This window comes from Pongo pygmaeus, chromosome 9, assembly GCF_028885625.2.
Source record: "Pongo pygmaeus isolate AG05252 chromosome 9, NHGRI_mPonPyg2-v2.0_pri, whole genome shotgun sequence".
Classification (NCBI taxonomy): Eukaryota; Metazoa; Chordata; class Mammalia; order Primates; family Hominidae; genus Pongo; species Pongo pygmaeus.
Window position 1 is genome coordinate 11687691 of NC_072382.2, and position 24173 is coordinate 11711863.

At 39.1% G+C, this 24173-nt stretch overlaps 1 protein-coding gene across 1 annotated transcript; it reads left to right on the forward strand.

Annotated features, from left to right (window-relative positions):
- The first annotated feature begins 14025 nt into the window (after positions 1-14025).
- LOC129007855 (nucleophosmin-like) lies at positions 14026-14897 on the forward strand. Its single transcript, XM_054439165.2, is given in 2 exon segments — positions 14026-14587; positions 14590-14897. Coding segments are annotated over 2 exon segments (828 nt in total). The 5' UTR covers positions 14026-14052; the 3' UTR covers positions 14883-14897.
- Positions 14898-24173: the final 9276 nt, after the last annotated feature.

A 24173-nucleotide genomic window follows, 5' to 3' on the forward strand; every position in this document is an offset into this window, starting at 1 on the left:
GTGCAGCACACCAGCATGGCACATGTATACATATGTAACTAACCTGCACATTGCGCACATGTACCCTAAAACTTACAGTATAAGAATAATACAACAAAAATTTTAAAAAAAAGAGTCAATACCCATTAGTGTGCTGTATTCAGGAAACCCATCTCACGTGCAGAGAAACACATAGGCTCAAAATAAAGAGATAGAGGAAGATCTACCAAACAAATGGAAAACAAAAAAAGGCAGGGGTTGCAATCCTAGTCTCTGATAAAACAGACTTTAAACCAACAAAGATCAAAAGAGACAAAGAAGGCCATTACATAATGGTAAAGGGATCAATTCAACAAGAAAAGCTAACTATCCTAAATATACATGCACCCAACACAGGAACATCCAGATTCATAAAGCAAGTCCTTAGTGACCTACAAAGAGACTTAGACTCCCACACAATAATAATAGGAGACTTTAACACCCCACTGTCAATATTAGATAGGTCAACGAGACAGAAAGTTAAGAAGGATACCAGGAATTGAACTCAGCACTGCACCAAGCGGACCTAATAGACATCTACAGAACTCTCCAACCCAAATCAACAGAATATAGATTCCTTTCAGCACCACACCACACCTACTCCAAAATTGACCACACAGTTGGAAGTAAAGCACTCCTCAGCAAATGTAAAAGAACAGAAATTATAACAAACTGTCTCTGAGACCACAGTACAATCAAACTAGAACTCAGGATTAAGAAACTCACTCAAAACCGCTCAACTACATGGAAACTGAACAACCTGCTCCTGAATGACTACTGGGTAAATAATGAAATGAAGGCAGAAATAAAGATGTTCTTTGAAACCAATGAGAACAAAGACACAACATACCAGAATCTCTGGGACATATTCAAAGCAGTGTGTAGAGGGAAATTTATAGCACTAAATGCCCACAAGAGAAAGCAGGAAATATATAAAATTGACACCCTAACATCACAATTAAAAGAACTAGAGAAGCAAGAGAAAACACATTCAAAAGCTAGCAGAAGGCAAGAAATAACTAAGATCAGAGGGGAACTGAAGGAAATAGAGACACAAAAAACCCTTCAAAAATTAATGCACCCAGAAGCTGGTTTTTTGAAAAGATCAACAAAATTGACAGACCACTAGCAAGACTAATGAAGAAGAAAAGAGACAAGAATCAAAAAGATGCAATCAAAAATGACAAAGGGGATAACACCACCAATCCCACAGAAATACAAACTACCATCAGAGAATACTATAAATACCTCTATGAAAATAAACTAGAAAATCTAGAAGAAATGGATAAATTCCTCGACACATACATCCTCCCAAGACTAAACCAGGAAGAAGTTAAATCTCTGAATAGACCAATAACAGGCTCTGAAATTGAGGCAATAATCAATAGCTTACCAACCAAAAAAAGTCCAGGACCAGATGGATTCACAGCTGAATTCTACCAGAGGTACAAAGAGGAGCTAGTACCATTCCTTCTGAAACTATTCCAATCAATACAAAAAGATGGAATCCTCCCTAAGTATTTCATGAGGCCAGTATCATCCTGATACCAAAGCCTGGCAGAGACACAAACAAAAAAGAGAATTTTAGACCAATATCCTTGATGAACATTGATGCAAAAATCCTCAATAAAATACTGCCAAATCGAATTCAGCAGCACATCAAAAAGCTTATTCCCCATGATCAAGTTTGATTCATACCTGAGATGCAAGGCTGGTTCAATATACGCAAATCAATAAATGTAATCCCACATATAAACAGAACCAAAGACAAAAACCACATGATTATCTCAATAGATGCAGAAAAGGCCTTTGACAAAATTCAACAACCCTTCATGCTAAAAACTCTCAATAAATTAGGTATTCATGGGACATATCTCAAAATCATAAGAGCTATCTATGACAAACCCACAGCCAATATCGTACTGAATGGGCAAAAACTGGAAGCATTCCCTTTGAAAACGGGCACAAGACAGGGATGCCCTCTCTCACCACTCCTATTCAACAGTGTTGGAAGTTCTGGTCAGGACACTCAGGCAGGAGAAGGAAATAAAGGGCATTCGATTAGGAAAAGAGGAAGTCAAATTGTCCCTGTTTGTAGATGACATGATTGTATACCTAGAAAATCAGCCCAAAATCTCCTCAAGCTGATAAGCAACGTCAGCAAAGTCTCAAGTATAAAATCAATGTACAAAAATCACAAGCATTCTTATACACCAATAACAGACAGAGTGCCAAATCATGAGTGAACTCCCATTCACAATTGCTTCAAAGAGAATAAAATACCTAGGAATCCAACTTACAAAGGACGTGAAGGACCTCTTCAAGGAGAACTACAAACCACTGCTCAATGAAATCAAAGAGGATACAAACAAATGGAAGAACATCCCATGCTCATGGGTAGGAAGAATCAATATCGTGAAAATGGCCATACTGCCCAAGGTCATTTATAGATTCAATGCCATCCCCATCAAGCTACCAATGACTTTCTTCACAGAATTGGAAAAAACTACTTTAAAGTTCATATGGAACCAAAAAAGAGCCCGCATAGCCAAGTCAATCCTAAGCCAAAAGAACAAAGCTGGAGGCATCACGCTACCTGACTTCAAACTATACTACAAGGCTACAGTAACCAAAACAGCATGGTACTGGTACCAAAACAGAGATATAGACCAATGGAACATAACAGAGCCCTCAGAAATAATGCCACACATCTACAACTATCTGATCTTTGACAAACCTGACAAAAACAAGCAATGGGGAAAGGATTCCCTATTTAATAAATGGTGCTGGGAAAACTGGCTAGCCATATGTAGAAAGCTGAAACTGGATCCCTTCCTTACACCTTACACAAAAAGTTAATTCAAGATGGATTAAAGACTTAAATCTTAGACCTAAAACCATAAAAACCCTGGAAGAAAACCTAGGCAATACCATTCAGGACACAGGATTGGGCAAGGACTTCATATCTAAAACACCAAAAGCAATGGCAACAGAAGCCAAAATTGACAAATGGGATCTAATTAAACTAAAGAGCTTCTGCACAGCAAAAGAAACTACCATTAGAGTGAACAGGCAACCTACAAAATGGGAGAAAATTTTTGCAATCTACTCATCTGACAAAGGGCTAATATCCAGAATCTACAATGAACTCAAACAAATTTACAAGAAAAAAACAACCCCATCAAAAGGTGGGCAAACGACATGAACAGACACTTCTCAAAAGAAGACATCTATGCAGCCAAAAGACACATGAAAAAATGCTCATCATCACTGGCCATCAGAGAAATGCAAATCAAAACTACAATGAGATACCATCTCACACCAGTTAGAATGGCGATCATTAAAAAGTCAGGAAACAAGAGGTGCTGGAGAGGATGTGGAGAAATAGGAACACTTTTACACTGTTGGTGGGACAGTAAACTAGTTCAACCATTGTGGAAGTCAGTGTGGCGATTCCTCAGGGATCTAGAACTAGAAATACCATTTGACCCAGCCATCCCATTACTGGGTATATACCCAAAGGATTATAAATCATGCTGCTATGAAGACACATGCACATGTGTGTTTATAGCAGCATTATTCACAATAGCAAGGACTTGGAACAAACCTAAATCTCCAACAATGATAGACTGGATTAAGAAAATGTGGCACATATACACAATGGAATACTATGCAGCCACAAAAAAGGATGAGTTCATGTCCTTTGTAAGGACATGGATGAAACTGGAAACAATCATTCTCAGCAAACTATCACAAGGACAAAAAACAAAACACCGCATGTTCACTCTTAGGTGGGAATTGAACAATGAGAACACATGGACACAGGAAGGGGAGCATCACATACCGAGGACAGTTGTGGAGTTGGGGGAGTGGGGAGGGATAGCATTAGGAGATATAGCTAATGCTAAATGACGAGTTAATGGGTGCAGCACACCAACATGGCACATGTATACACATGTAACAAACCTGCACATTGTGCACATGTATCCTAAAACTTAAAGTATAATAATAATAAAATTTAAAAAACAAAAACTTCATATGGAACCAAAAAAGAGGCCGCACTGCCAAGTCAATCCTAAGCCAAAAGAACAAAGCTGGAGGCATCACGCTACCTGACTTCAAACTACACTACAAGGCTACAGTCACCAAAACAGCATGGTACTGGTACCAAAACAGATATATAGATCAATGGAACAGAACAGGGCCCTCAGAAATAATACCACACATCTACAACTATCCGGTCTTTGACAAACCTGACAAAAACAAGAAATGGAGAAACAATTCCCTATTTAACAAATGGTGCTGGGAAAACTGGCTAGCCATATGTAGAAAGCCGAAACTGGATCCCTTCCTTACATCTTATACAAAAATTAATTCAAGATGGATTAAAGACTTACATGTTAGACCTAAAACCATAAAAACCCTAGAAGAAAACCTAGGCAATACCATTCAGGACATAGGCATGGGCAAGGACTTCATGTCTAAAACACCAAAAGCAATGGCAACAAAAGCCAAAATTGACAAATGGGATCTAATTAAACTAAAGAGCTTCTGCACAGCAAAAGAAACTGCCATTAGAGTGAACAGGCAACCTACAGAATGGGAGAAAATTTTTGCAATTTACTCATCTGACAAAGGGCTAATATCCAGAATCTACAATGAACTCAAACACATTTACAAGAAAAATCAAAGAACCTCATCAACAAGTGGGCAAAGGATATGAACAGACACTTCTCAAAAGAAGACATTTATGCAGCCAAAAGACACATGAAAAAATGCTCATCATCACTGACCATCAGAGAAATGCAAATCAAAACCACAATGAGATACCATCTCACACCAGTTAGAATGGCGATCATTAAAAAGTCAGGAAACAACAGGTGCTGGAGAGGATGTGGAGAAATAGGAACACTTTTACACTGTTGGTGGGACTCTAAACTAGTACAACCATTGTAGAAGACAGTGTGGTGATTCCTCGGGGATCTAGAACTAGAAATACCATTTGACCCAGCCATCCCATTACTGAGTATATACCCGAAGGAATATAAATCATGCTGCTATAAAGACACATGCACACATATGTTCATTGTGGCACTATTCACAATAGCAAAGACTTGGAACCAAGCCAAATGTCCAACAATGATAGACCGGATTAAGAAAATGTGGCACATATACACCATGGAATACTATGCAGCCATAAAAAATGATGAGTTCATGTCCTTTGTAGGGACATGGATGAAGCTGGAAACCATCATTCTCAGCAAACTATCCCAAGGACAAAAAACAAATACCACATATTCTCACTCATAAGTTGGAATTGAACAATGAGAACACTTGGACACAGGAAGAGGAACGTCACACACTGGGGCCTGTCGTGGGATGGGGGGAGGGGGCAGGGATAGCATTAGGAGATATACCTAATGTAAATGACGTGTTAATGGGTGCAGCATACCAACATGGCACATGTATACATATGTAATAAACCTGCATGTTGTGCACATGTACCCTAAAACTTAAAGTATAATTTAAAAAATCATATTGAGAATATAAAAAATAAAATAAAAATAAAGTAGATTAAATAAATATAAATATAAATAATAAACAGATATAAATAATATAATAGTATTCTTTATAATATCTCTTATAAATAAGTATTATCTATTTATAATAGATAAATTTAAAAATAAATAGATAAATTAAAATGATAGACCATTAGATAAAAATGATAGACCATTAGAGCTCAATTAGAAATGAAAGGTGAGATATTATAATGGATACCAGAGAAATACAACAGATCATTCAAGGCTACTATGAACACCTTTATGTGCATAAACTAGAAAACCTAGAGGAGATAGATAAATTCCTGGACATATACAACCCTCCTACATTAAACCAGAAAGAAATAGAAACCAGACAGATTCTCAGCTGAATTCTATCAGACATTCAAAGAAGAATTGGTACCAATTCTCTTGATACTAGTTCACAAAACAGAAAAGAAGAAATCATCTCTAAATCATTCTCTGGAGCCAGTATCACCCTAGTACCAGAACCAGGAAATGACATAACCAAAAAAGAAAACTACAGACCAATATCCCTGAAGAATATAAATGCAAAAATCCTTAATGAAATACTAGGAAACTGAATCCAACAGCATATAAAAAAGATAGTCCACTATGATTAAGTGGGTTTTATATCAGGGATGCAGGGGTGGTTTGACATATGCAAGTCGATAAATGTGATACACTACACAAAGAGAATTTAAAACAAAAATCACAGGATCAAGGAGAGCTGGCAAGATGGCCAAATAGGAACAGCTCCGGTCTGCAGATCCCAGCGAGATCCACACAGAAGGCAGGTGATTTCTGCATTTCCAACTGAGGTACCCAGTTCATCTCATCGGGACTGGTTGGACAGTGGGTGCAGCCCTAGAGGGCTAGCTGAAGCAGGGTGGGGCACGCAAACAGGGTCTGGAGTGCATGCAAACAGGATCTGTAGTGGACCTCCAGCAAACTCCACCAGATCTGCAGCAGAGAGGCCTGACTGTTAGAAGGAAAACTAACAAACATAAAGGAAGAGTATCAACATCAACAAAAAGGATATCCACTTAGAGACCCCATCCGAAGGTCACCAACATCAAAGACCAAAGGTAGATAAATCTATGAAGATGGGGAGAAAACACAGCAAAAAGTCTGAAAATTTCAAAAACCAGAACACCTCTTTTCCTCCAAAAGATCACAACTCCTCGCCAGCAAGGGAACAAAACTGGACAGAGGTTGGCGAATTCAGTTTGACACACTGACACAAGTAGGCTTCAGAAGGTGGGTAATGAACTCCTCCAAGCTAAAGAAATATGCTCTAACCCAATGCAAGGAAGCTAAGAACCTTGAAAAAAGGTTAGACGAATTGCTAACTAGAATAACGAATTTAGAGATGAATATAAATGACCTGATGGAGCTGAAAAACACAGCACGAGAACTTTGTGAAGCATACACAAGTATCAATAGCCAAATTGATCAAGCAGAAGAAAGGATATCAGAGATTGAAGATCAACTCAATGAAATAAAGTGAGAAGACAAGACTAGAGAAAAAAGAGTGAAAAGAAATGAAGAAAGCCTCCAAGAAATATGGGACTATTTAAAAATCCCAAATGTACATTCAATTGGTGTACCTGAAAGTGATAGGGGGAATGGAACCAAATTGGAAAACACTCTTCAGGATATTATCGAGGAGAACTTCCCCAACCTAGCAAGGTAGGCTAACATTCAAATTCAGGAAATACAGAGAACACCACAAAGATATTCCTCGAGTAGAGCAACCCCAAGACACATAATTGTCAGATTCACCAAGGTTGAAATGAAGGCAAAAATGCTAAATACAGCCAGAGAAAGGTCGGGTTACCCACAAAGGAAAGTCCATCCGACTAAAGGCAGATCTCTCAGCAGAAACCCTACAAGCCAGAAGAGAGTGGGAGCCAGTATTCAACATTCTTAAAGAAAAGAATTTTCAACCCAGAATTTCATATCCAGCCAAACTAAGCTTCATAAATGAAGGAGAAATAAAACTATTGGCCAGGTGCAGTGGCTCACGTCTGTAATCCCAGCACTTTGGGAGGCCAAGGCAGGTGGATCACAAGGTCAGGAGATCAAGACCATCCCGGATAACATGGTGAAACCCCATCTCTACTAAAAATACAAAAAAAAAAAAAATTAGCCAGGTGTGGTGGTGGGCGCCTGTAGTCCCAGTTACTCAGGAGGCTGAGGCAGGAGAATGGCATGAACCCAGGAGGCAGAGCTTGCAGTGAGCCAAGACTACACCACTGAACTCCAGCCTGGGTGACAGAGCAAGACTCCGCCCTCCCAAAAAAAAATTCTTTACAGACAAGCAAATGCTGAGAGATTTTGTCACCACCAGGCCTGCCTTATAAGAGCTCCTGAAGGAAGCACTAAACATGGAAAGGAACAATTGGCACCAGCCACTGCAAAAACATACCAAATTGTAAAGAACATCAACGCTATGAAGAAACTGCATCAACTAACAGGCAAAATAACCAGCTAGCATCATAATGACAGGATCAAATTCATACATAACAATATTAGCCTTAACTGTAAATGGGCTAAATATCCCAATTAGAAGAAAAAGACTGGCAAATTGGATAAAGAGTCAAGACCCATCAAGTGTGCTGTATTCAGGAAACCCATCTCATGTGCAAAGACAAACATAGGTTCAAAATAAAGAGATGGAGGAAGAATTACCAAGTAAATGGAAAGCAAAAAAAAAGAAGGGTTACAATTTTACTCTCTGATAAAACAAGCTTTAAACCAACAAAGATCAAAAGAGACAAAGAAGGGCATTACAAAATGGTAAAGGCATCAATGCAACAAGAAGAGCTAACTATCCTAAATATATATGCACCCAATACAGTAGCACCCACATGCATAAAGCAAGTTCTTAGAGACCTACAAAGAGACTTAGACTCCCACACAATAATAGTGGGAGATTTTAATACCCCACTGTCAATATTAGACAGATCAATGAGACAGAAAATTAACAAGGATATTCAGGACTTGAACTCAGCTCTGCACCAAGTGGACCTAATAGACATCTGCAGAACTCTCCACCCCAAATCAACAGAATATACATTCTTCTCAGCACTACATCACACTTATTCTAAAATTGACCACATAATTGGAAGTAAAAAACTCCTCAGCAAATGCAAAAGAACAAAAATCATAACAAACAGTCTCTCAGACCACAGTGCAATCAAATGAGAACTCAGGATTAAAAAACTCCCTCAAAACTGCACAATTACACGGAAACTGAACAACCTGCTCCTGAATGACTACTGTGTAAATAATGAAATGAAGGTAGAAATAAAGATGTTCTTTGAGGCTGGGTGCAGTATCTCATGCCCATAATCCCAGCACTTTGGGAGGCCGAGGCAGGCGGATCACAAGGTCAGGAGATCGAGACCATCTTGGTCAACATGGTGAAACCCCATCTCTACTAAAATACAAAAATTAGCTAGTCATGGTGGCACATGCCTGCAGTCCCAGCTACTTGGGAAGCTGAGGCAGGAGAATTGCTTGAACCCAGGAGGTGGAGGTTACACTGAACTGAGATCATGCCATTGCACTCCAGCCTGGCAACAGAGCAAGACTGTCTCAAAAAAGAAAAAAAAGATGTTCTTTGAAACCAATGAGAACAAAGACACAATGTACAAGAATCTCTGGGACACACTTAAAGCAGTGTGTAGAGGAAAATTTATAGCCCACAAAAGAAAGCAGGAAAGATCTAAAACCGACACCCTAACATCACAATTAAAAGAACTAGAGAAGCAACAGCAAACAAATTCAAAAGCTAGCAGAAGACAAGAAATAACTAAGATCAGAGCAGAACTGAAGGAGATAGAGACATGAAAAACCCATTTAAAAAATCAATGAATCCAGGAGCTGGTTTATTTAAAAGATCAACAAAATAGATAGACTGTTAGCCAGACTAATAAGGAAGAAAAGAAAGAAGAATCAAATACATGCAATAAAAAATGATAAAGGGGATATCACCAATGATCCCACAGAAATACAAACTACCATCAGAGAATACTATAAACACCTCTATACAAATAAACTAGAAAATCTAGAAGAAATGGATAAATGCCTAGACACATACACCCTCCCAAGACCGAACCAGGAAGAAGTCAAATCCCTGAGTAGATCAATAGCAAGTTCTGAAATTAAGACAGTAATTAATAGCCTACCAGCCAAAAAAAAGTCTAGGACCAGACGGATTCACAGCTGAATTCTACCAGAGGTACCAACAGGGGCTGGTACCATTCCTTCTGAAAGCATCCTAAACAATAGAAAAAGAGGGACTCCTCCCTAAATCATTTTATGAGGCCAGCATTATCCTGATACCCAAACCTGGCAGAGACACAACAACAAAAAAAGTTTAGACCAATATCCCTGATGAACATTGATGCAAAAATCCTCAATAAAATACTGGCAAACTGAATCCAGCAGCACATCAAAAAGCATACCCACCATGTTCAAGTGGGCTTCATCCCTGAAATGCAAGGCTGGTTCGACATTCACAAATCAATAAACGTAATCCAGCATATAAACAGAACCAAAGACAAAAACCACATGATTATCTCAATAGATGCAGAAAAGGCCGTTGACAAAATTCAACACCCCTTCACGCTAAAAACTCTCAACAAATTAGGTATTGATGGGACGTATCTCAAAATAATAAGAGCTATTTATGACAAACCCACAGCTGATATCATACTGAATGGGCAAAAACTTGAAGCATACCCTTTGAAAACTGGCACAATACAGGGATGCCCTCTCTCACCACTCCTATTCAACATAGTATTGGAAGTTCTGGCCAGGGCAATCATGCAGGAGAAAGAAATAAAAGGTGTTCAATTAGGAAAAGAGGAAGTCAAATTTTCTCTGTTTGCAGATGACATGATTGTATATTTAGAAAACCCCATCGTCTCAGCCAAAATTTCCTTAAGCTGATAAGCAACTTCAGCAAAGTCTCAGGATACAAAATCAATGTGCAAAAATCACAAGAATTCCTATACACCAATAACAGAGAGCCAAATCATGAGCAAACTCCCATCCACAATTGCTACAAAGAGAATAAAATACCTAGGAATACAACTTACAAGGGACATGGAAGACCTCTTCAAGGAGAACTACAAACCACTGCTCAAGGAAATAAGCACACAAACAAATGGAAAAACATTCCATGCTCATAGATAGGAAGAATCAATATTGTGAAAATGGCCATACTGCCCAAAGTAATTTATACATTCAATGCTATCCCCATCAAGCTACCAATGACTTTCTTCACAGAATTAGAAAAAACTACTTTAAATTTCACATGAAACGAAAAAAGAGCCCACATAGCCAAGAAAATCCTAAGCCAAAAGAACAAAGCTGGAGGCATCATGCTACCTGACTTCAAACTCTACTACAAGGCTACAGTAACCAAAACTGCATGGTACTGGTGCCAAAACAGAGATACAGACCAATGGAACAGAACAGAGGCCTCAGAAATAACACCACACATCTACAACCATATGATCTTTGACAAACCTGACAGAAACAAGCAATGGGGAGGGCATTCCCTATTTAATAAATGGTATTGAGAAAACTGGCTAGCCATATGTAGAAAGCTGAAACTGGACCCCTTCCTTACACCTTATACAAAAATTAATTCAAGATGGATTAAAGACTTAAGTGTAAGACCTAAAACCATAAAAACCCTAGAAGAAAACCTAGGCAATGGTTCAGGACATAGGCATGGGCAAAGACTTCATGACTAAAACACAAAAAGCAATGGCAACAAAAGCCAAAATTGACAAATGGGATCTAATAAAACTAAAGAGCTTCTGCACGGCAAAAGAAACTATCATCAGAGTGAACAGGCAACCTACAGAATAGGAGAAAATTTTTACAATCTATCCATCTGACAGAGGGCTAATATCCATAATTTACAAAGAACTTAAATTTACAAAAAAAAAAAAATCAAAAAGTGGGTGAAGGATATGAACAGACACTTCTTAAAAGAAGACATTTATGCAGCCAGCAAACATGAAAAAAATGCTATTATCACTGGTCATTAGAGAAATGCACATCAAAACTACAATGAGACAACATCTCATGCCAGTTAGAATGGTGATCATTAAAAAGTCAAAAACAACAAATGCTGGAGAGGATGTGGATAAATAGGAACATTTTTACACTGTTAGTGGGAGTGTAAATTAGTTCAACCATTGTGGAAGACAGTTTGGTGATTCTTCAAGGATCTAGAACTAGAAATACCATCTGACCCAGCAATCCCATTACTAGGTATATACCCAAAGGATTATAAATTATTCTACTATAAAGACACATGCACACATATGTTTATTATGGCACTGTTCACAATAGCAAGACTTGGAACCAACCCAAATGCCCATCAATGATAGACTGGATAAACAAAATGTGGCACATATATATTATGGAATACTATGCAGCCATAAAAAAAGATGAGTTCATGTCCTTTGCAGGGACATGGATGAAGCTGGAAACCATCATTCTCAGCAAACTAACACAGGAACAGAAAACCAAACACCACATGTTCTCACTGATAAGTGGGAGTTGAACAATGAGAACACATGGACACCGAGAGGGGAATATCACACACCGGAGCCTGTCGGGAGGTGGGGGCTGGGGGAGGGACAGCATTAGGAGAAATACCTAACGTAGATGATGGGTTGATGGGTGCAGCAAACCACCATGGCATGTGAATACCTATGTAATAAACCTCCACATTCTGTACATGTACCCTAGAACTTACAGTATAATTTTAAAAAATAGTTAAAAATATCAATTTCAAAGCTCAATGAGATGCAAGAGAAATCTGAAAACCAATACAAAGGAATTATAAAATAAATTCAGGATATAATTGAGAAATTTATCAAGGAGATTAATATCTTTTTTAAAAAAGCATAAATTCTGCAAGTAAAAAATTCATTGAAGGATATACAAAATATATTTGAAAGCTTCACTAAGACTAAATCAAGCAGAAGAAATAATCTCAGAACTTGGAGACAGGTCTTTTGAAATAATCCAGCAAGACAAAAATAAGGAAAAAAGAATTTAAAAGAATGAACAGGTCGGGCGCGGTGGCTCACGCCTGTAATCCCAACCCTTTGGAAGGCTGAAGTGGGCAGATCACCTGAGTTTGGGAGTCTGAGACCAGCCTGGCCAACACAGTGAAACCCCATCTCTACTAATAATGCAAAAATTAGTCAGGCATGTTGGCACGTACCTGTAATCCCAGCTACTCCAGAGGCTGAGGCAGGAGAATAGCTTGAACCTGGGAGGTGGAGGTTGCAGTGAGCCAAGATGGCACCACTGCACTCCAGCCTGGGTGACAGAGCGAGACTCTGTCTCCAAAAAAAAAAAAAAAAAAATGAACAAAGCCTTTGGGGTGTCTGGGACCATATAAACTACCTGGACTTACAAAATATTGGTATTCCTAAAGGGGAATAGAGATTACAAAGTTTAAAAAAGGTATTTTTAAAAACTTCCCAAGTTTAGCAAGAAAATTAAACAGCCAGATAAAGGAGGGTCAGCAATCTCCAGAAAAATACATTGAAAAGGACTTCACCATGTCATATTATATTCAGAGTGAAAGAAAATATTTTTGAGACATAATCTCCCTCTGTCACCCAGACTGGAGTGTAGTGACATGATATTGGCTCACTGCAACCTCTGCCTCCAAGGTTCAAGCAATTCTCATGCCTCAGCCTCCCAAGTAGCTGGGATTACTGGCGTGCACCATCATGCCCAGCTAATTTTTGTATTTTTAGTAGACACTGGCTTTCACCATGTTGGCCAGGCTGGTTTTGAACTCCTGGCCTCAAGTGATCCACCCACCTCAGCCTCCCAAAGTGCTAGGATTACTGGCATGAGCCACCATGCCTGGCCAGGAAATAATTTTTAAATTAGCAAGAGAAAAGCATCTAGTCACCTATAAAGGAAACCCAATCACAGTAACAGCAAATTTTTCAGCAAAAACCTTACAGGCCAGAAGAGAACGGGATGACATTTTCAAAGTGCTGGGGGGAAAAGAATGTTAGTCAAGAATTTTACAGCCTGCCAGAATAACATTCATAAGTGAAGGAGAAATAAAGTCTTTCCCAGATAAATAAATACTGAGGGAATAAATAAATACTGACCAGACCTACAGGAAATGCCCAAAGAGGTCTTAAACATGGAAATAAAAGGTCGATATTCACCACTGTGGCAGCACACAGAAATGTAAAAGTAACAGTTATTATAAAACAATCACACAAAGGAGGACAAGAAAGGAATCAAATGGCAACATGATAGAACATCATCAAACCACAAAGGCAAAAAGAGTTAAAAAAAGAAAGAAAAGCCTCGTGTGATACCATCCTGAGCGGCTGTTCTCTGGAGCAGCGTTCGTTTACCTCCGTCCGCCTTCTCTCCTACCTAAGTGCGTTGCCACCACCCGATGGAAGATTCGATGGACATGGACATGGGCCCCCTGAGGCCCCAGAACTATATTTTTGGTTGTGAACTAAAAGCCGACAAAGATTATCACTTTAAGGTGGATAATGATGAAAATGAGCACCAGTTATCTTTAAGAACGGTCAGTTTAGGGGCTGGTGCAAAGGATGAATTGCACATTGTTGAAGCAGAGGCAATGAATTACGAAGGCAGTCCAATTAAAGTAACACTGGCAATTTTGAAAATGTCTGTACAGCCAACAGTTTCCCTTGGGGGCTTTGAAATAACACCACCAGTGGTCTTAAGGTTGAAGTGTGGTTCAGGGCCAGTGCATATTAGTGGACAGCACTTAGTAGCTGTGGAGGAAGATGCAGAGTCAGAAGATGAAGAGGAGGAGGATGTGAAACTCTTAAGTATATCTGGAAAGCGGTCTGCCCCTGGAGGTGGTAGCAAGGTTCCACAGAAAAAAGTAAAACTTGCTGCTGCTGCTGATGATGATGATGATGATGATGATTTTGATGATGAGGAAGCTGAAGAAAAGCACCAGTGAAGAAATCTATATGAGATACTCCAGCCAAAAATGCACAAAAGTCAAACCAGAATGGAAAAGACTCAAAACCATCATCAACACCAAGATCAAAAGGACAAGAATCCTTCAAAAAAACTCCTAAAACACCAAAAGGACCTAGTTCTATAGAAGACATTAAAGCAAAAATGCAAGCAAGTATAGAAAAAGGTGGTTCTCTTCCCAAAGTGGAAGCCAAGTTCATCAATTATGTGAAGAATTGCTTCCAGATGACTGACCAAGAGGCTATTCAAGATCTCTGGCAGTAGAGGAAGTCTCTTTAAGAAAATAGTTTAAACAATTTGTTAAAAATGTTCCATCTTATTTCATTTCTGTAACAGTTGATATCTTGCTGTCCTTTTTATAATGCAGAGTGAGAACTTCCCCTACCATGTTTGATAAATGTTGTCCAGGTTCTATTGCCAAGAATGTGTTGTCCAAAATGCCTGTTTAGTTTTTAAAGATGAAACTCCACCCTTTGCTTGGTTTTAAGTATGTATGGAATGTTATGATAGGACATAGTAGTAGCGGCAGTCAGATGTGGAAATGGTGGGGAGACAAAAATATACATGTGAAATAAAACTCAATATTTTAATAAAGGAAAAAATTTATAAAACAGCTTAAAAACAACTAACAATATGGATGTAACAAAGCCTTGCATATCAATATTATTCTTGATTGCAAATAGATTCAATCCTTCACTTATAAGATACAGATTGGCAGAATGGATTTTTAAAATATGATCTAACTACATGCTGCCTACAAGAAACTCACTTTACCCATAAAGACACATCCAGACAGAAAGTAAAGGGATCGAAAAAGATATTCCACACAAACAGCACCCAAAATTGAGCAGAAGTAGCTACATGTAGTGTTTTAGTCCATTCTCATGTTGCTATAAAGAATTACCTGAGACTGGGTAATTTATACAGAAAAGAGTTTTGATTGATTCACAGTTCTGCAGACTGTACAATAAGCATGCTGGGGAGGCCTCAGGAAACATACAATCATAGCAGAAGGCAAAGGGGAAGCAGGCATGTCTTACATAGCCAGAGAAAGACGAAGAGAGTGAAGGAGGAGGTACTACACACTTTTACTTTTAAACAAACAGATCTTGTGAAAACTCTATTATGAGACAGCACTAGGGGGATGGTGCTAAACCATTAGAAACCATCACCATGATCCAATCACCTCCCACCAGGCCACATCTCCAACAATGAGGATTACAATTTAACACAAGATTTGGGTGGGGACACAGAACCAAACCATATCACATCGATAAAACAGACTGATATGGTTTGGTTATGTCTCCACCCAAATCTCATCTTGAATTGTAACTCTCACAATTCCCACATGTCATGGGAGGGACCCAGTGGGAGGTAACTGAATGATGGGGGTGGGTCTTGCTCATGCTGTTCTTGTGATAGTGAATAAGTCTCATGAGATCTGATGACTTTATAAAGAGGAGTTCCTCTGCATGAGCTCTCTTGCTTTGCCTGCCACCATCCATGTAAAATGTGACTTGCTCCTCCTTGCCTTCTGCCATGATTGTGAGGCCTCCCCAGCCATGTGGAACTGTAGGTCCACCAAACCTCTTTTTCTTCCCAGACTCAGGTACATGTTTATCAGCAGTGTGAAAATTAACTAATACAGTAAATTGGTACCAGTACAGTGGGGTGCTGCTGTAAAGATACCCAACAATGTGGAAGCAACTTTGGAACCAGGTAACAGGCAGAGGTTGGAACAGTTTGGAGGGCTCAGAAGAAGACAGGAATATGTGGGAAAGTTTGGAACTTCCTAGAGATTTAATGAATGACTTTGCCCAAAATGCTGATAGTGATATGGACAATAAACTCCAGGCTGAGGTGGTCTCAGATGGAGATTAAGAACCTGTTGGGAACTGAAGCAAAACTGACTCTTGCTATGTTTGAGCAAAGAGACTGATGGCATTTTGCCCCTGCCCTAGAATTTGTGAAACTTTGAATTTTAGGGAGCTGATTTAGGGTATCTGGCAGAAGAAATTTCTAAGCAGCAAAGCATTCAAGATGTGACTTGTGTGCTGTTAAAGGCATTCAGTTTTATAAGGGAAGAAGAGCATAAACGTTCAGAAAATTTGCAGCATGACAATGCAATAGAAAAGAAAATCCCATTTTCTGAGGGGAAATTCAAGCCAGCTGCAGAAATTTGCATAAGTAACAAGGAGCCAAATGTTAATCCCCAAAACAATGGGGAAAATGTCTCCAGGGCATGTCAGAGGTCTCCATGGCAGCCCCTTTCATCACAGGCCTGGTGGCCAAGGAGGAAAATATGGTTTCATTGGCCAGGCCCAGGGTCACTGTGCTGTGTGCAGTCTAGGGACTTGGTGCCCTGCATCCCAGCTGCTCCAGCCATGGCTGAAGGGGGCCAATGTAGAGCTCAGGCCATGCCTTCAGAGGGTGCAAGCCCCAATCCTTCGCAGCTTCCATGTGGTGTTGAGCCTGTGAGTGCACAGAAGTCAAGAATTGGGTTTTGGAAACCTCCAGCTAGATTTCAGAGGGTGTATGAAAAAGCCTGGATGCCAAGGCAGAAGTTTGCTGCAGGGGCAGGGCCCTCATGCAGAACCTCTGCTAGAGCAGTGCAGAAGGAAAATGTGGGGTCAGAGCCCCCACACAGAGTCCCTACTGGGGCACTGCCTAGTGGAGCTGTGAGAAGAGGGCCACAGTCCTCCAGAACCCATAATAGTAAATCCACCTACAGTTTGCACCACGCATCTAGAAAAGCCACAGACACTCAATACCAGTCTGTGAAAGCAGCCAGAAGGCAGGCTGTACCCTGTAAAGCCACAGGGGCAGGGCTGCCCAACACCATGGGGACCCACCTCTTGCACTGGTGTGACCCAATGCAAGACATGGAATAAAAGGAGATAATTTTACAACTTTAAGATTTGACTGTCCTGCTGGATTTTGGACTTGCATGAGGCCTGTAGCCCCTATGTTTTGGCCAGTTTCTCCCATTTGGAAAGGCTATATTTACCCAGTGCCTGTACCTTCATTATCTGGGAAGTAACTAACTTGCTTTTGATTTTACAGGCTCATAGGTGGAAGGGACTTGTCTTGTCTTGGATAAGACTTTGGACTGGGGACTTTTGAGTTAATGTTGAAATGAGTTAAGACTTTGGGGGACTGTTAGGAAGGCATGATTGCTTTTGAAATTTGAGGGCATGAGATTTGGAGAGGGCCAGGAAGTGAATTATATGGTTTAGATGTGTCCCTACCCGAATCTCATCGTGAATTGTAACTCCCACAGTTCCCAAATGTCATGGGAGGGACTCAGTGGGAGGTAATTGAATGATGGGGGTGGGTCTTTCTCATACTGCTCATGATACTCATGCAGCTTTCTTATGCTGATAGTGAATAAGACTCACAAGATCTGATGGGTTTATAAAGAGGAGTTTCACTGCACAAGCTCTCTGTCTTTGCCTGCTGCCATCCACGTAAGATGTGACTTGCACTTCCTTGCATTCTGCCATGATTGTGAGGCCTCCCCAGCCGTGCAGAACTGTAAGTCCGTTAAACTTCTTTTTTTTCCCCAGTCTCGGTTATGTCTTTATCAGCAGTGTGAAAACGGAACATTACACAGATTTTAGGCTAGGTGCAGTGGTGCATGCCTTTAATCCCAAATTTTGGGAGGCCAAGGCAGGAGGATTGCTTGCATCCAGGAATTCAAGATGAGCCTGGCAACATAATGAAATCCCTTCTCTATGAAATATTTTAAAGATTATCTGGATGTTCTGGCATGGACCTGTAGTGCTACCCACTCAGGAGGCTGAGGTGGGAGGACCCCTAGAGCCCAAGAGTTTGAGGCTACAGTGAACTATGATTCTGCCACTGCACTCCAGACTGGGCAAAGGGATGAGACTGTCTCAAAAAATTAAAAATAAAAAAATAAAAAAAAAGACTTTAAATCAGAAGCAGTAAAAAGGAAAAAAAGAAAAGAAAGACAAAGAAGGTCATTATGGAAGACAGTGTGGCAATTCTTTAAAGATTTAGAACCAGAAATACCATTTGACCCAGGAATCCCATTACTGGTATATACCCAAAGGAATATAAATTATTCTATTATAAAGATATATGCATGCGTATGTTCACTGCAGCACCATTCACAATAGCAAATACATGGAATCAACTCAAATGCCCATCAATGATAGACTGGATAAAGAAAATGTGGTACATATACACCACAGAAAACTATGAACCCATAGAAAGGAATGAGATCATGCCCTTTGCAGGAACATGGATGAAGCTGGTGGCCATTATTCTCAGCAAACAGAACAGAAAACCAAACACCACATGTTCTCACTTATAAGTGGGAGCTAAACAATGAGAACACATAGAGACAGAGAGAGGAACAACACTTACTGGAGCCTGCCAGGGAGGGTTGGAGGTGAGAGCATTAGGGAAAAGAGATAATGCATGCTGGGCTTAATACCTAGGTGATGGTTGATAGGTGCAGAAAACTTCCATGGCACAAGTTTACCTACATAACAAACTTGCACATCCTGCACATGTACCCCAGAACTTTAAAAATAATAATAATTATTATTATTATTTTTAAAAAGAAGGTCATTATGTAATGATACAGGGATCCATTCAGCAAGGGGATAGAATACTTCCAAATATATATGCACCCAACATCAGGGCACCCAAATTCACAAAACAAAATGTTACTAGACCTGAAGAAAGAAACAGACAGCAATACAATAATTGTGGGGGACTTCAACATCCTACTAACAGCACTAGATAGATCATTGACACAAAAATTAATAAAGAAACATTAGACTTAAATTGGACTTTAGACCAAATGAACTTAACAGACATTTACAGAACATTCTACCAAACAACTACAGAATATACATTCTTTTTATCAGAATATAGAACATCCTCCAAGATAGACCACATATGAGGCCAAAAAACAAGTTTTAACAAATGTTTAGGCCAGGCACAGTGGTTCATGCCTATAATCTCAGCCCTTTGGGAGACCAAGGCAGGACTGCTTGAAGTCAGGCATTAGAGACCAACCTAGGCAACATAGTGAGGCCCCATCTCTACAAAAAAAAAATTAAAAATAGCCAGGCATGGTGGCACATGCCTGAAGTTCTAGTTATTCGTGAGGCAGAGGCAGGAAGATTGCTTGAGCCCAAGAGTTTAAGGCTGCTGTGAGCTATGAATGTGCAACTGCACTCTAGCCTGGGCAACAGAGTGAGACCCCCATCTCTAAAATGAACAAACAAATTTTGAAAAATCAAAATCATATCAAGTATCTTCTCAGACCACAGTGGAATAAAGCTAGGAGACAATGCCAAGAGGAACTGCAAAAACTATACGAATACATGGAAATTAAACAGCATGCTCCTGAATTATCACTGAATTAATGAAGAAATTAAGAAGAAAATTAAATTCTTTTAAATGAAAATGAAAACACAACATACGAAAACCTGTGAAATATAGCAAAAGCAGTGTTAAAAGGGAATTTTGTAGCATTAAATCCCTACATCAAAAAAGTAGAAAGATCACAAATTAACAACCTAATTTCACAACTCAAGCAACTAGAAAAACCAAGATCAAATAAAATTTAAAGTTAGCAGAAGAAAATAAGACCATCAGAAACTATTATGAACAACTATGTGTTCATAAACTAGAAGACATACAGAAAATGAATAAATTCCTGGAAACATGCAGCCTCCTGAGATTGAACCAGGAAGAAATAAAACTTCTGAACAAATCAATAATAAGTAGCAAGACTGAACCAATAATAAAGAAAAATCTCCAAAAGGGGAAAATAAAAAGCCCTGGGCCAGACATATTCACAGCCAAATCTGCCAAACATACAAAGAACTAATGCCAATTCTCCTGAAACTACTCCAAAAAAATTGAGGAAGAGGGAATTCTCCCTAACTCATTCTATGAAGCCAGTTATCATACTGGTACCAAAACCAGACAAGGACAATAAAACAAGAAAACTACAGACCAATATCCCTGATGAACATAGGATGCAAAAATCCTCAACAAAATACTATCAAATCAAATCCCACAGTACATCCAAAAGATGATACACCCTGGTCAGGTGAAGTTTTCCCAGGGATGCAAGAATGATTCAATATACACAAATCAATAAATGTGATACATCACACAAACAGCATTAAGGACAAAACCAAATGGTCATCTCAATAGATGCAAAAAAATTCTGTAAAATTTAGCATCCCTTTATAGCAAAAATCCACAACAAACTAGCCATAGAAGGAATATTCTTCAACATAATAAAGGCAATATATGACAAACCCACAGGCAACTCACTCTTTTTTTTTCAATGCCTATCTTTTTCCTGCAGTAGGGCAACTCATTCTTAATGGTGAAAAGTTTAAAGTAGTCCCTCTAAGAACTGGAACAAGACAAGGGTGTCCACTCTCACCATTCCTATTCACCATAGTACTAGAAGTCCTCGCCAGAGAAATCAGGCAAGAGAAAACAACAAAAGTCATCCAAATGGAAAAGAAGAAGTCAAATTATCCCTGTTCCCTGATTGTATGATCTTATATCTAGAAAACCTTAAAGACTTCACCAAAAAAAACTCTCAGCTTTGATAAATTCAGTAAAGTTTCAGGGCACAAAATTAATGTGCAGAAATCAGTAGGATTTCTATACACCAATAATGATCTAGCTGAGGACCAAATCATGAAAGCAATCTCATTTACAATAGCTGCAAAAAATACCTAGGAATATATTTAAACAAGGAGGTGAAAGATCTCTGCAAGGAGAACTGCAAAGCACTGATGAAAGAAGTCATAGACAACACAAGCAAATTGAAAAACATCCCATGCTCATGAATTAGAAGAACCAATATTGTTAAAATGATTATATTGCCCAAAGCAACCTACAGATTCAATGTAATATCTATCAAATTACCAATGTCATTTTCTACCAACAATCCTAAAATTCATATGGAACCAAAAAGGAGCCCAAATAGCCAAAGAAATCCTAAGCAAAAAGAATAATGCTGGAGGCATCACATTACCTGACTTCAAATTATACTACAATGCTATAGTAACCAAAATAGCATGGTACTGGTATAAAAAATAGGCACATAGATCAATGTAACAGAATGAAAAACCCAGAAATAAGCCACATACTTACAATCAATTGATCTTTGACAAAGTCAGCAAAAACATACATTGGGGAAACGACATCCTATTCAATAAATGGTGCTGGGAAAATTGGATAGCCATATACAGAAGAATGAAACTGAACCAATACTTTTCACAATATACGTAAATTAACTCAGGATGGATTAGAGACCTAAATGTAAGATCTGAAACTATAAAACTCTTAGAAGAAAACCTAAGAAAAATTCTTCTGTACATAGCCTAGGGAAAGAATTTACGACCAAGTCTTCAAAAGCAACTGCAACAAAAACAAAAATAGACAAATGAGACTTAATTAAACAAAAAAAACTTCTGCACAGCAAAGGAAAAAAGCAACAGAGTGAACAAGACAACTACAGAATAGGAAAAAATATTTGCAAATTATGCATCTGACAAAGGGTTAATATCCACAATCTAACAAATAGCCCCATTAAAGAGTAGACAAAGGGCAAAAACATATTTTTCAACAGATATTTTTCAAAAGGCATACAAGTGACCAACAAACTTTTTTTTTTTTAATACTTTAAGTTTCAGGGCACATGTGCAAAATGTGCAGGTTAGTTACGTATGTATACATGTGCCATGCTGGTGCGCTGCACCCACTAACTCGTCATCTAGCATTAGGTATATCTCCCAGTGCTATGCCTCCCCCCACCCCCCACCCCACAACAGTCCCCAGAGTGTGATGTTCCCCTTCCTTTGTCCATGTGTTCTCATTGTTCAATTCCCACCTATGAGAGAGAATATGCGGTGTTTGGTTTTTTGTTCTTGCAATAGTTTGCTGAGAATGATGGTTTCCAGCTTCATCCATGTCCCCACAAAGGACATGAACTCATCCTTTTTTATGGCTGCATAGTATTCCATGGTGTATATGTGCCACATTTTCTTAATCCAGTCTATCATTGTTGGACATTTGGGTTGGTTCCAAGTCTTTGCTACTGTGAATAATGCCACAATAAACATACGTGTGCATGTGTCTTTATGGCAGCACGATTTACAGTCCTTTGGGTATATACCCAGTAATGGGATGCCTGGGTCAAATGGTATTTCTAGTTCTAGATCCCTGAGGAATCACCACACTGACTTCCACAATGGTTGAACTAGTTTACAGTCCCACCAACAGTGTAAAAGTGTTCCTATTTCTCCACATCCTCTCCAACACCTGTTGTTTCCTGACTTTTTAATGATTGCCATTCTAACTGGTGTGAGATGGTATCTCATTGTGGTTTTGATTTGCATTTCTCTGATGGCCAGTGATGATGAGCATTTCTTCATGTGTTTTTTGGCTGCATAAATGTCTTCTTTTGAGAAGTGTCTGTTCACGTCCTTTGCCCACTTTTTGATGGGGTTGTTTTTTGTTTTTTGTTTTTTTTGTAAATGTGTTTGAGTTCATTGTAGATTCTGGATATTAGCCCTTTGTCAGATGAGTAGGTTGCGAAAATTTTCTCCCATTCTGTAGGTTACCTGTTCACTCTGATGGTAGTTTCTTTTGCTGTGCAGAAGCTCTTCAGTTTAATTAGATGCCATTTGTCAATTTTAGCTTTTGTTGCCATTGCTTTTGGTGTTTTAGACATGAAGTCCTTGCCCATGCCTATGTCCTGAATGGTAATGCCTAGGTTTTCTTCTAGGGTTTTTATGGTTTTAGGTCTAACATTTAAGTTTTTAATCCATCTTGAATTGATTTTTGTATAAGGTGTAAGGAAGGGATCCAGTTTCAGCTTTCTACATATGGCTAGCCAGTTTTCCCAGCACCATTTATTAAATAGGGAATCATTTCCCCATTTCTTGTTTTTGTCAGGTTTGTCAAAGATCAGATGGTTGTAGATATGCGGCATTATTTCTGAGGGCTCTGTTCTGTTCCATTGGTCTCTATCTCTGTTTTGGTACCAGTACCATGCTGTTTTGGTTACTGTAGCCTTGTAGTATAGTTTGAAGTCAGGTAGCGTGATGCCTCCGGCTTTGTTCTTTTGGCTTATGATTGACTTGGCGATGCGGGCTCTTTTTTGGTTCCATATGAACTTTAAAGTAGTTTTTTCCAATTCTGTGAAGAAAGTCATTGGTAGCTTGATGGGGATGGCATTGAATCTGTAAATTACCTTGGGCAGTATGGCCATTTTCACGGTATTGATTCTTCCTACCCATGAGCATGGAATGTTCTTCCATTTGTTTGTATCCTCTTTTATTTCATTGAGCAGTGGTTTGTAGTTCTCCTTGAAGAGGTCCTTCACGTCCTTTGTAAGTTGGATTCGTAGGTATTTTATTCTCTTTGAAGCAATTGTGAATGGGAGTTCACTCATGATTTGGCTCTCTGTTTGTCTGTTGTTGGTGTATAAGAATGTTAGTGATTTTTGTACACTGATTTTGTATCCTGAGACTTTGCAGA